At 45.8% G+C, this 13,270-nt stretch overlaps 1 protein-coding gene across 8 annotated transcripts in view; it reads right to left on the reverse strand.

Moving 5' to 3' along the window:
- The window catches only part of GCS2alpha (glucosidase 2 subunit alpha), a 41,716-nt gene that overhangs the window by 10,488 nt on the left and 17,958 nt on the right, over positions 1-13,270 (reverse strand). For all 8 annotated transcript variants that reach the window (XM_077666207.1, XM_077666206.1, XM_077666205.1 and 5 more), the window contains 9 exons: positions 12,299-12,395; positions 11,377-11,481; positions 10,635-10,710; positions 9,155-9,328; positions 7,569-7,733; positions 6,585-6,797; positions 4,992-5,180; positions 2,247-2,343; positions 125-285 (listed from right to left, as the gene is read on the reverse strand). In XM_077666207.1, coding sequence (XP_077522333.1) covers positions 125-285; positions 2,247-2,343; positions 4,992-5,180; positions 6,585-6,797; positions 7,569-7,733; positions 9,155-9,328; positions 10,635-10,710; positions 11,377-11,481; positions 12,299-12,395 — 1,277 coding nt within the window. The remainder of the gene's footprint in view (positions 1-124; positions 286-2,246; positions 2,344-4,991; positions 5,181-6,584; positions 6,798-7,568; positions 7,734-9,154; positions 9,329-10,634; positions 10,711-11,376; positions 11,482-12,298; positions 12,396-13,270) is intronic.

A 13,270-nucleotide genomic window follows, 5' to 3' on the forward strand; every position in this document is an offset into this window, starting at 1 on the left:
TTTTACCTTCAACACTAGTTCAAGCAAAGCCACACCCCAGTGGGTTCTATGATACACAAACAAAAGGAAAAAGGCAGTATTACGCTCCCTCAAGCTTGTAAAAGACCATCAGGGAACAGCCCACCTGGTACCAGCGAACAGAGAGCTCGCTATCGGGATTATTGAAGAAACCGCCCACGTCCGCACCACAAAACGAGATGCCGGCCACGCTGAGGGAGAGGAGCATAGGCACGGTGATGCGCAGGTGCTTCCAGTCGGCATCATTGTCACCAGTCCAGACAGCACCTGCAAGAGAAGGACACAACCTGCCGCTCAACAGTGAAAAATTAAAGTTGGCAGGCAGCGAGGTCAGTGACCAGGCAAAAAAAGATGTCAGGGAAGGAGGAAATGTCCAGTTCTATCCCACAAAAAGATGAGAAGGGGAAACAACCAGGGAACAAAGTCATGCTTGCTTTACTGGTGGATTACCCTTACAAGAACTAACAATTTTTCTGGACAAAAAAAACAACAACAACAAACGATCAAATGCAGCTAGGCAAGCACAACAACGATAGCGATGGCAACATGCTACTGCATGTACAGCCAATGCAGCTGTGCTAAAAGATCCGGTTTGGTTTGGTTTATCGGGTTTAACATCCCAAAGCGAAACTTTATTTGTGGTGTTGAATGCGCTGGTTGCTGTGCCATCACATGGTGCTGCCTATGCGCACAAGCACGAGTTGCACAAGCACTAGTTCATGTCGCTGTACACAGAGGACGGCACAGATCTGTAGTGTAGCAAGAGGTGCAACTCTCCTCTGATTCACAGTGGTCCTTTGTGTTATACCAACCACAAAATTGGGAAAGTGCCATTTACTTTCCGTGCAAAAAAATTTCAGATAAGTGCACTTTTGTCAACTGCAGAGGGACAAAGGCCTTGACCAGGCACTGTAACATTTAGCCTATGTCCACACAGAAGACGCTGTATCGCACAATGCTACCGATCTCCGTATAAATCAAGCTGGTGCAAGCTGTCTGTTTGACATCAGAAACTACGAGGCCGCAAAAATTCTGTGAATTATCCAGGACCTCAAATAATCACTAACATACCATGGAGCATTTACGCTTACTATGCAAATACAGTGAAACATCGTTATAGAAAATTCAAAATTGGTTTTTGGGGAAAGGAAATGGCGCAGTATCTGTCTCACATCCTGGTGGACACCTGAACCACATCCTCGTTACAGCAAACAGGTAAAAGATCGTAAAATTGTTGATACAGCCAAAATTCTAATATAAAATTTAGCCAGAAACTCTCGCAATAATGGGTGCAGTTTGGTCGTTGAAGGGACAAACTCAGGCGATCCTTACTAGAAAAATAGAGAGGCCTTTTCTTAGCTTTTAGTGCCATTTCAAAGGCGCTCGACGAGATTCTAAAGGCTGCTAAAAATCCAGCACCAGTTAGTTTGGCTTCTTCGCACAGCACCGCAAGCGCGCAGGCCAAGTACCAGCTCGAATGGCTTCGCCGCATCACAGCCGTGACAGCCGACATGAGCTCAGGTGACAATTCAAACAGCACTAGACAACGGGACCAGAAAGAGGAGGAGACGAACACGGTGCATCTCCTCTTTCTGGTCCAGTTGTCTAGCACTGTTTGAATTTTCTTGTCACCCTGGAACATCAACTCGCCCAATCTGACGTCCTTGATGAGCTCAGGATTGCTACTGAAAGCCTACAACTGCCTAAGCCGGTGCTTACAGGATTCTGTCGATGGGGTTGAGAGGCGTGAACGCATGCTGACCATTGGACTACAACCCTACAAACCGCTTATGTTCGGTGGCACAGTTCGTAAATGCGATATAAAAGCGCGAACCTTGGTGCAGTTGCTTCCCGCACCACCACCACTCACTTTTGTAGTGCAGTGAAGCCTGTTGCCTGCCATCCAAATGGGCACTGATTGGTGCTGCGCTCGATAAATCCGTCTTATGGACTAATTGTGTTTGATACATAAAGTAAAATTGCATGTTTGTTATAAATGTTCATGAAGAGTACGACATAGCCAATAATTCACACTGTCTGTGTTCATTATATTAAGGATTGACTGTACAACAGCTTTGGACACAAATTGCAATGACCATGCCGACATTAAATAATGTTTAATCAGAGACTGCAGACAAACCTTGCCTTAGATGGGAAATGATTCAAAATGAAGACACACAACTTGCGTTCTACGGCAATGAGCACAACCCAATCTCTGCATTACTTACCATAGCGCTGCGAGCCAACGAAGAAGGACCGCGACAGGATGAACGGTCTCAGCTTGTGGCCAGAGCGGAGCAAGTGGCCCATGTAAGTCGACATTGGCTGGAAACAAGCACTGGCATTTAGTTTCACTCAATGCAGCCCGCAGCAGCTAATAAATTAGGTAGCAAGGTAACAAATGTAATAAAGGAAACTAGGTAATAAATTAGGGGTGACTAAATTCTGCGAGTAAATACGGTAAGTGCCTTCATAACCTTTCAAGTCATTAAGACCGTTAAAACAAGAACTCCGGCCAAATAAAACATGCAATTTATCCCTTTCTGGCCAATAAACGAAATAACAGAGAAGCTCAAATTTCTTTGCTCAATTACTGCTCTTTAATTTAGTCTAACACAATATCTAGCATCAAAACATGCGAAAAATTATAGCCCACATAAATGCGTGGGTTGGTCTTTTATTGACCGAACCATTACCACAGCAGAAATCAATTACCGTATAAACGCGTGTAAGGGCCGCACCCCGTATTCCCAAAGGAAATATTTGAAAAAAAAAAAAAATCCGTGTAAGGACCGCACCCAAACTTTCCAGGAAACACGCAAGAATAGCCTTCGAAATACATGCGCACAGGAGCTTCGAGGTGCCGCCCATGGATGGCGCCCGAGGCCGTGGGTCATCATCATCATCTTCTGCCGCGAGCTTCTGCTACTGTACTTCCGCTATCTGTATCGGCATCGGTATCGCCAGGTCTAACTTTGTTCTGTTCTGGCTGTCAAAGCATGAGTTTTTTGGTGTTTGTGTTAGCATGGTCGCTCGGCATAGTTGTTGCTCTCGTGCGCTGTCCTTCACTTTTTCATGAACTGCCTCCGAGCATTGTCACTGTTGCACGATGGGCAAGCACCTCAACAGCTACACGGCGGGCTTTAAACTGAAAGTAGTGGAGTTCGCTCTCGAACACGGCAAGCGTGCCGCGGGCAGAAAATTTGACGTGGACGAGAAGTGTGTCCGACGGTGGTGCGGACAAAGGGATGCGTTGAATACCAGCTCCAAAAAGCGCGCTTTCCGAGGCAAGCCATGCAAATTTCCTGAGCTAGAAGAAGAGCTGCTATGCTATTCAATGGAAGTGCGGAACAACGGCTACGTGTTGACAACGGACATGCTGCGCGTGAGGGCACAAGCCTTGGCGCGTGCTAAAAGCATACCGCACGAGGACTTCAAGGCTAGTGCCGGCTGGGTACAAAGATTTCTGAAGAGGAAGGGCCTATCATTTCGGCAAAGGACCACGCTGTGCCAGCGGCTGCCCCCCGACTACACCGACAAGGTGCTCAGCTTTCAGAAGTAGGTCATCGGTCTGCGTCGTGAGCACAACTATATATTTTCGCAGATAGCGAACGCCGACCCGACCCCCGTGTGGTTCGACTGTCCCGAGAGCTGCACAGTTGAACTGAAAGGAAAGAAGAGTGTTTTCGTGCGGACAACCGGCGCGGAGCGCCAACGGTGTACCGTTATGCTGTGCGTCACCGCGGACGGGCGGAAGCTGCCCCCCCATGTCATCCTGAAAAGAAAAACGATTCCTAAAGGCGTTTTCCCCAAGAGAATTGTAGTTCGCGCCCAAGAAAAGGGCTGGATGGACGATGAGCTTGTGCTCGACTGGGTAAAAAGCGTTTGGGAGAAGCGCCCAGGCACCATGCTGGCCCGACGATCGCTCCTCGTCTTGGACAGCTTCCGCGGTCACTTGACGGGTAGGGTTAAGGAACGCCTGCGCGGTATCCGCACAGACATGGCTGTGATACCGGGCGGCCTCACCGGCATGCTGCAGCCCCTGGATGTAAGCGTCACTCGGCCTTTTAAGGTTGAATTTCGAAGGCAGTATTCGGAATGGATGGCCAATGGCAATCACGACGAGACGCCGACAGGGCGGCTTAAGAGGGCACCGCTCGCGACTGTGCTTGGATGGATTTTGTCCGCGTGGAATTCCGTGTCGACCGACATTGTAACCCGGAGTTTCAAAGTGACCGGAATTTCAAACAGTTTAGACGGGACCGAAGACGACTTTCTGTGGGCTGAACATTTACCTGAACACAGCAGCAGCTCGGAGTCTGAAGACTCCGTGAGTGATGCCTGAACGGGAAATAAATGCCGCGCATTCCAGATTGGTTTGCTTTCTCTTGAAAAAAAAAAAAAAAAAAAAAATCCAAAATCGCGTGTATGGGTCGCACCCCGAAATTTGCCCCCCGAACCTGGGAAAAAAAGTGCGGTCCTTACACGCGTTTATACGGTATGCATCAAGTACGGTATGCAAACTCATGCTTTCGCATGAAAAAAAAAAATGTAAGGCAGCTTGTTTCTCATGGTCAAGCATAAATAAACATCACACTTATTTCAATGTGGAGGAGTCCTCGAACACCATCTGGGGAGCCTCAAATATGTGCCCCTTTGATGAAGCAATGAAAGGTCCGTTCACACAGTGACACTCATCAGAGAAAAAAAAAAGAACAGCAAGAAGCATTTTATTCTTCATTTCACTACATTAGAACAGCAAGAAAACCGTCAGCAATTGTTCTAGCTTCAATTTTACAGTCCATTCGGAATGCATTAAGTTCTCAACTGCAAATAAAATGATGTCCGTTGACATAACTGATCACATCTTTAACATGCTAGCTTCACTTCTGATCTTAGCTGTTAAACTTGGAAAAGAAACCACCACTACCACCTTCTGTGACAAATGTAGCAGTACAGCGAAGCACACTCACCAGGAACATGCCATACATGTTGTGAATGTCGCGGTGCTCCCAGCCGCCTGTGTGTACGCAATCCTTGTGCATGGTGACCTCGGGACCGTTGAACACCGACGGCTCGTTCATGTCGTTCCAGGTGTACAGGTGCTCAGTCGAGCCCTTGTACTGGTCCAGGGCAAACTTGCTGGCCCACCACTGGCGCACCTGTAGCATGAAGGAATGCAAACGGCTGGCTGACCTTCTAGAGAAAGATCCACTATCCAACGGAAGCCAATTAAGTGCATGCCCTGCTACTGCCTATCTAATGAGGCATCAAGGGTCATCCACTACATTTCAGTCAAGGGGGCATTGGGGGCAACTCCATCCAACTTCTGCCCTCAGTATAAAAACTGAATGTTTGGATCTTTGTGGCCATGTTATTGTTTGTCTGGCAGCAAAACGGCCGCGAAAAATTTTGAGAACATATTGGTAACTGCATTGAGATCTGAGCGCGATAGCAAAGAAGATGATTATGATTTATTGGACAGACCCTTTGTAACGGGTGGACATGCACAATGTGTCCCAACCAGTGGCATGTGGCGTTCTCATGCGTCATCTCTTGGCAATGCGGTGTACACCACCACGCCCGTAGTTCCAGTGGCAGTCAACATCACCACTACGACACGTCAAGCAGATTTCGGTTGCTCGAACGCATAGGAGACAAAAACTGGTGACTAACTTATCTTAACTAGATCTTGTAGCATACACTGTAGCAAACAATGTAGTGTACTGTGTGGTGCGAGGTGCTCACACAAGGCCTCCTTTTGTCACCCTCAACCCGAGCTCCTCTGTGGTCGAGGGGTAGTGTGCCTGGCTCTCAACCCAAGAGGCAGGGGTTAGAGTCCCGGCTCGACCAGTTTTCTTTCCAGTAAACTGCTTTTCCTTCTTCAGAGGCACTACGTAATGGCAATGGAATGATGTCAGAACCCTGTAGACCAATGAGGAATTGTGTAGCGACGACATCACGATTGGATTGCACTTTGCGGTCACTGTGGGGTGTTTGAATTACCCACCCTAGGTCATGTGGTTGTGACGCCACACCATCGCCGACGAATGGGAATTTTGTTCTCACACACCGGGGTTGCTACCGAACGTCGCACTAAAACTGCATTTAAGAAAGGAACATTTTCTTCCGAACACTCAGCTCAAACTCATGATGTCAATAATGCACACAAGAAAACAACTCCGATCACCACTTGGAAATGAAAGGCAACGTACGGGGATCCATGTACAAAAAGCTGTCTTGGCGTCATCACAGTTTCCTGGTGAGAACATCTGGTGGTGGCAATGACTGTATTTTAATTTTTGCTCAGGACAACGCCATCTAGATATAAGTATAAATGTTCAGACCACGATAAAGTTGCAATGACTAGAGGCGCATGTCAACTCAAAATACAATAAAAAGAAATTTTATGGGAAACGACAGAGCGGGTGTCAAAAGGAGTATACTGGTAAGTTGCACCCCGGAATCAAAATACTAGAACCTGGACTCTCAAGTGTCAGCTGTGCGGGTGCCGTCTCTCTCAAGCAGGTAAATGCTGAATGCCGCACACAAGCCAGCTGGCTCACCTCCGGGTTGAGAAAGTCCAGGTAGGACGAAGAGCCCGGCCAGCACCAGCCCTCAAAGTCACCACCGTCCTTGTTTTTCACGTAGTAGCCGTGCTCCGTGGCCTCCGAGTGGATGTGGTAGCCCGACTCGCGTTTGATATGCGGGTCAATGATGGTGATCATGCGGCGGCCCTTGGCAGTCAGGTTGCGGATCATCTGCTCAGGTTGAGAGAACTGGAACACAGAACGCCCATCAGCAGAATGGAGATGCTGATCGTGACACATTTAAGCACATAGCTCTCAGAGGAGAATAGAAAAGGTTATAAAATTAAAAATAAAATTTAAAAAGTGGGGGGTTCTACCAATGTATTTTCTGCCCCGAAATGCACGCTAAAAATCAACTTCATGGTCTGTGGCACTGCTCCACTGTGAAAACAACACTGCAGGTATTTGAGGAAAAAAACATGCATTTAACTAACACGTTGGCGCAGGAAGAACTGTCTTGAAAAAAACAGCTAATATTAAATGAATTTTAATTGTTCTTTTGTGCTCAGCATTCATAGCTACCAAGTTGCCAAGGTAGTATCTGGAAGCATTTTTTCAACAGCATAGCAATTGAAGACTGAGCACTTCTTCCTCCCATCTAGCTTTGATACTGCACATTAGGCAGCAACCTGCACCCTACAGGTTTTGTTGGAGAGACAGCACATTGTACTGTAGCCTTACTTGTGCAGCCAATTAGAGACCACCTTGGGGGAACACCAAAAAGGCAACGCACTATTCTTAATGTTATTGACCAATATCCTTGAGTATGATTATGCTGAAGCTGATACAGTTGCAGGCTCCTTGAATGGGTCCCACCTGGGAACTTTAATTGGTTCCAAGTTAATCAATGTGGGCAGTTTATAGATTATTTTCATACAATATTTCTTTCAAACTACATCACTCTGAAATCAGACAATGGTCCCCAGTTCAAACCCAGTTGCCCTTTGCATCCATTATCACCTTGAACGGGTCCCAGGTGAAGTACTTCTTGCCGTCCGTGTGCTCAATGTCCAGCCAAAGTGCATCATACGGGAGGTTGTGTTCATCGAAACCGGCGTCCACGCTACGTACGTCATCTTGGTCGTTGTAATTCCAGCGGCTCTGGTGATATGCCACTGAGAAGAGCTGCGTGCAAGGTGACAAACAAAATCGGTGATGCAGAAGAGGGAAGAAAATGACGACATAACGTGCATGCAGTGAAGATCACCGCAAAATGACAAATACGCATGCGCACATTCACATAATACACAAACACCCAGGACTTGAGACAAGCCAAACTATAACTAGCAGGCCCTCGCAAATATTTGAGTTTCACCACGAACATTAACCGACAGGATAGTGATCCAATGCAGAAAAATCAATCGTATTAGCATAGAGCTAGTTACCTACGATACCTAGTCAGGTAATTTCAGATGCCACAAAAATTAGAAGATTGCATTCAAGTCTGCTTAAGAGCGGAAATGCGAAAGCCTTTCCTCTTTCTCCTTGCATTTTTCATTTATTTTTTTAATACTAATTTGAAAATTTATGCTTTTTTCATTTTATTTTATTTTATTTCTCTTTATTCTTATTTAATTTTTTATTCTTTTTTGCTCTTTGTACTAATTAAGCCTTCTCACACATTTACATTGTTTTTCATCAAACCAGTCACAAGAAGCCTGCTTCAAACAGCATTTATTTTAATTAATTGAGTTTAATTAACGAATTACAATTCCTAAACAGAACTTTTCCCATCACTTTTTCCCATTAATCAATGTCGGCAGTTCACAGATTCTTTTCATACAATATTTCTCTCAAACTGCATCACTCTGAAATCGGACAATCGTCCCCAGTTCAAACCCAGTTTTCCCTTTGTATCCATTATCTGCTATCCAATGGACGTCATCTATGGCAATGTTAGCAGAGGGTCAAGTGGCCTTTCCCACTGATTCAAAACGCAAAATGCAGCGTGGCATTCAAACTTTTCTTTGTTTAACAACTACCTGGCACTATTAGAGCGCTAACTGTCAATGCGAAGGTTGCTGGGAAAGGCGCAGTAGTAGTTTTTGTCGTCGTAAAGTGCCCTGTGGCGGCACAAAAGATGGAGGCTAACACGCTTTCTCCGCCACCAGCCACCGTACCCATGTTGTAAATAAAGTATAAAAAGGAATGGCACGTAAATGCCGCAGCTAGGCTTCAAAGGGAAAGGTATAATGCAACAAGAAATTGCAAAGAACCAGGAACCAAATCCCGGCACTTGAGAAAGGAAGGCCGCCAAAACTCATGAGCCTCTTAATGACCAGCGACTTAGCAGGGGGGCAGCCGGTTCATGACCAAGCGCCCTAAGCGGCGGCCCCCCCACAGCTGCAGGAGGAAGATGCTCCCGTCCACGGCGGGTGCCCATACGGGCATCGTCGGAAGAAGACATTTGCACTCTCGTTTCCAGAACACAGCTGTTACCCTGCTATCTTCTATCCAGGAGAAAGATCCAGCAAAAAGGTGCGCCATTTTCAATGCTTGTTCGGACCACAAGAGCATGAAGAGCATTTAGCCACAGCCTTTCTCACCGGTGGCAGCGGCGTGGTGCCGGTGAGGGACCGGTACTGGCGCATGACGTCCTTGGGTCCAGGTCCCATCAGGAAGAATGTGTCGATGAGACCGTTCTCGGAGAACCAGTGGGTCTCCCTGTGGTTGGGCGGCGGGCTGCGCTTCACGAAGTCCACGACCGATGACAGCACACCCTGAAGCGCAAAAAAACACAGGACAATATGCATTTAAAGCCCTAAAAAGAGTAGACCTGTGAGTTGGGTGAAAACTGCTAGTACTACTAACCATATTTCTGACCCTCTGACTGTATTGCTCATGGTTTGGATCTAATACAAATCATGGAGCTTCTAACTTCCCATGTTCCAAGTGCAGAGGAAGTACTTGACAGGTCTCATGGAAAATGTTTATTGCAGCCAAAGTGACGCAGACTGTTTACCTGCTTATGAAGCTGTCAAGGTCAAGCTAAAAAATTAGCGGTCAAACCCTCAGTCTGTGGAGGAAAAACTCCACAAAAGGACCTGGAAGCAAGATGTCTAATGGGAACAGAGCAAAATTGCCTGATACACCATCACTGCATTTTTCTGCCCGGAACCAGTGTACCGAAGCTACTGGTGTACAACATGTCATTTTTAAACATCAGCTAACAGAAAAGATGGGCCATCATTTTTTCAAGACAGGTTTCCATGCTACTAACAAATAATACTACTTGTGACAAGGGTGTGCGAAACAGAAGATGGTCTGCGATGGCAAACACTTGCCGATTCTGTGCTGTGTACAAAACAAGGCCCAGAGAAGACGGTGAATCAAGCTGCAGATTATGGTCGCAGTAGTAAATGCCACACAGCCACTGCACTTGTTTAATGCTGTGGAAGCATAATTCGTCAAATGCATTCCTGCTGTTTCTATAGTGTGGTGCTTGCAGATAAAGCAGCTCAGAAAGGTCAGAAAAGCTGTCAGGCACAACAGACAGGTTGAAGCGAGTCACTCGAAAGCACAAGCAGCACTTGGGCCACAATAGTGGCAGTGCATGTTTTGCTTGCTCCTTGCGGCAACATTAGCACATCACTGTGTATTCACAACGACGTGGCTGGTTTGTGATCAACTAGCACAACCAATCTACATTAAGTGCAAATGTGCCACTTATATGTCAGAAATAGGAAGGAAACATCCATCTGGATGAGTTTACCATGCCAAGGCCATTTTCCTGCAAGAGATAACAATAACTTATCTCAGGGCACTAAATCAAGGACAGCGGCCATGTCACGTTATTTACACATCTGTTGCTCCAGTGGGCATGAACCAGAGGCATGAAGCGTAATTTTTACACTACACTTCAAGATTTTTTAATCAACAATGTTTCACAATACTGTAAACCACATGAACATGCTTACAGTAGCACTGGTAATAAACAATCTAAACAATTTCACATGCTAGGCTACAATGGCACGCAACTTATGATGCCATTTTAGAGAAGAAAACTTAACGTGAAGCTGTACTGACCTGCTTGGAGTTTGGCTCGATGTCCACCCAAGTCTCAGCAGCATTCAGCCACAGCAATCCCACTGTCCTTGATTCACTACAAATATCAAACTTGATTATGACTTCAGTCATGCTTTCTTAACCCAATGCACAGCTTCATGCCTTATTTGACCACAGTAGGGGGTTTTTTTTGTGGGGAAAAAAAAGTGACATGTGATCATGCAAAACAACGGTACAATTGCCAAGACAAAGACGTCAAAGCATGGCAAAACTTCCAAGGCGAAAAAGGAAAAGACATGTAAAATGAAAAGCTGCAGCAAATATAAGTGATTGGTAGGTAAGGACATAACAGATAACACCCCAGTAGTACAGTAGGTGCATATAAAAAAGTAAAGACATAAAAGAAACAGGAATGCAATTATCACACTGCAGCTTGTAGGTGCTGCATCAGCAGAACTTTTAGCTTAGCTTTTCCCTAAAAACTGTTTGGCACAGCCAATCCAACCAAATAGAAACACTGCATCTAAGAACAATGCCCAAAGACCAAAAACCAAACAAGAGGTAGGCACGCTATACACCTAGCGAGAACTGTTTCACTGATAGTCTTCAAGCTTTTATCCATAGACTTTCATTTCCCCATGTTCTTTCTATCACGAACGGAAGAAAGCTGTACAACGTGCCACCTTTAAGGCTTCATTCCTTGCAACTTCTGGTAAACTCACTCACGTAGCGACTAGCACATGCAAAGAGCAAATGCACAAACCTGTGAGCCAGCATGAGAGGAACGCTGCCATACAGCGCCATAACGTTGTCAACCTCGTACTCAAACACGTCCAGGTTGTACATCCGGACTGGATCCGATGTGCCCCTGCAGTTGCAATAATATTTTAAATGCACTGATGCATTCACCTCGTATGTACACTGAATTTTGTGGCCACAGCAAGTGCAGCCAAATGCAAATCAAATTTTGATCCACGGAATGGCTTCTATAGACATTTCCAACCTGCACGCCGCCATATTGATCGCTGGACTGCTTTTTTCACCCGGCGCTACCATCTGCTCCCTGGGCGTTGCCTTAGTTGACTAAGCTCCTGCACGCCCCTCTCGCAGGCCTAGGTACAAAAAGCACTCCAGTCAGCAATATGGCCGCAGTCAAGTTGGAAAAGTCTATACACCAGGCTGAAATTACATTCAGCACAACATTTCAAGCCTCATGAGTGGGCAACTGCCTGCAAGAATGACATGAAATAAAACAAAATAAAGAAAGAAGTACTGCCATTTCTACATAGTCTATGCTCTACTGCTTGTTTGCTTCAAAATTTGTTTTTGTCTCTAGAGACAAAATAGCGTGAACGTGCAACTTCATTTTTGTAACTGCAATTTACATGCAGTGCAGAAAGTTTTTGCAGCACTTGTGACAAACACACAAAAGCAATTGCTCTCACTTTTTTTTTTGCAATTTATCCCCACAAAATTTGTCTCTCTGCGGCAGTGAAAAATTCCTGCTACCTATACAAATTATCACTGGAATGCATACAGATTTGATTTACAAACAGCATACATGGTCTGGAGCTTTCTTTTCATTTTGTGATAATCAGCATAGTAAATTACATTAGTTGCACACATTAAATCTGGTGAGTAACGAGGGACAGGTTCAACAGAACCCAAAATGATGAGGCCCTTACACTGTGGAGCGAAGGGCAAAAGAGTCTGCGTGTTCAGGGAGCCCGTAGACGTGATCGAAGCCCTCAAACGTGAAGTCCATACCCACCGACATAGGACCTGTCAAAAGAGGTACAAGTTGTGGTAACATATGAACACAGACTCTGGCTCAAAGGTTTCCTTAATAAAAAAAATGCATGACATGCAGCATTGACAAAAAGATGCCAAAGTGTTGCAGTGAATTGTGGATGCAAATGAGCAGCTGCGAAAATGTTGTGCGCAAGCCTCAGAATGTTCTCATGAATTAAAACATCCACTGCTGGTCAAACCGGAGTCTGAACCATCAATCTTTCGACTGAGTGCAAGTCCTACACGCTGCATTCAGAAGCGGTGCACTTGGTTTGATACACAGCAGTCAATGCTGCCAAAGCTAGCACATCTGTTCGCGCAGGCTGCCACAAAGTAGTTCGCCATACAAACAAAGCGAACACAGGCATAGGTATTTCGTGACAACATATCTTGAGTGCCATGACTGGCAACCCCGTGGACTTCGTGCCACATTTTCACCCTACGACTCACTGAGACTTCGGAAAGTAAAAATGACATGTGGCAGTACAATATGCAGCTGGTAGGGTGAATCACTCCGACTCCATTCGCGCCTAAAAAGTAGTTCACACTCAGTGAAAATTATAGCCAGAGGGCCCGATCTCCGAGTGCCTCATGGTTTCGACAGCGATTCCCAATGTTCGCACCTTGTTTTATACAGCTCTTTGTTTTTGTCAAAACACTCACTTAGGCTTCGTGAATAACAATTGATACGTGGCGGAGTAATATGCTTTTGTGGGCACACTACTTCCACAGCCTCCGCAGCGTTTACTGCTATGTACGAAACGGAGTATCGCACTGTTGGTGGAGCACATGGGCTGTAGAGGAAGGAACTTTTCAGATTGCACAGAAATACTATGATCGAGGCATCAAGCATATGATGGGCCTTG

This window comes from Amblyomma americanum, chromosome 5 (assembly GCF_052857255.1).
Source record: "Amblyomma americanum isolate KBUSLIRL-KWMA chromosome 5, ASM5285725v1, whole genome shotgun sequence".
In the NCBI taxonomy this organism is placed as follows: domain Eukaryota; kingdom Metazoa; phylum Arthropoda; class Arachnida; order Ixodida; family Ixodidae; genus Amblyomma; species Amblyomma americanum.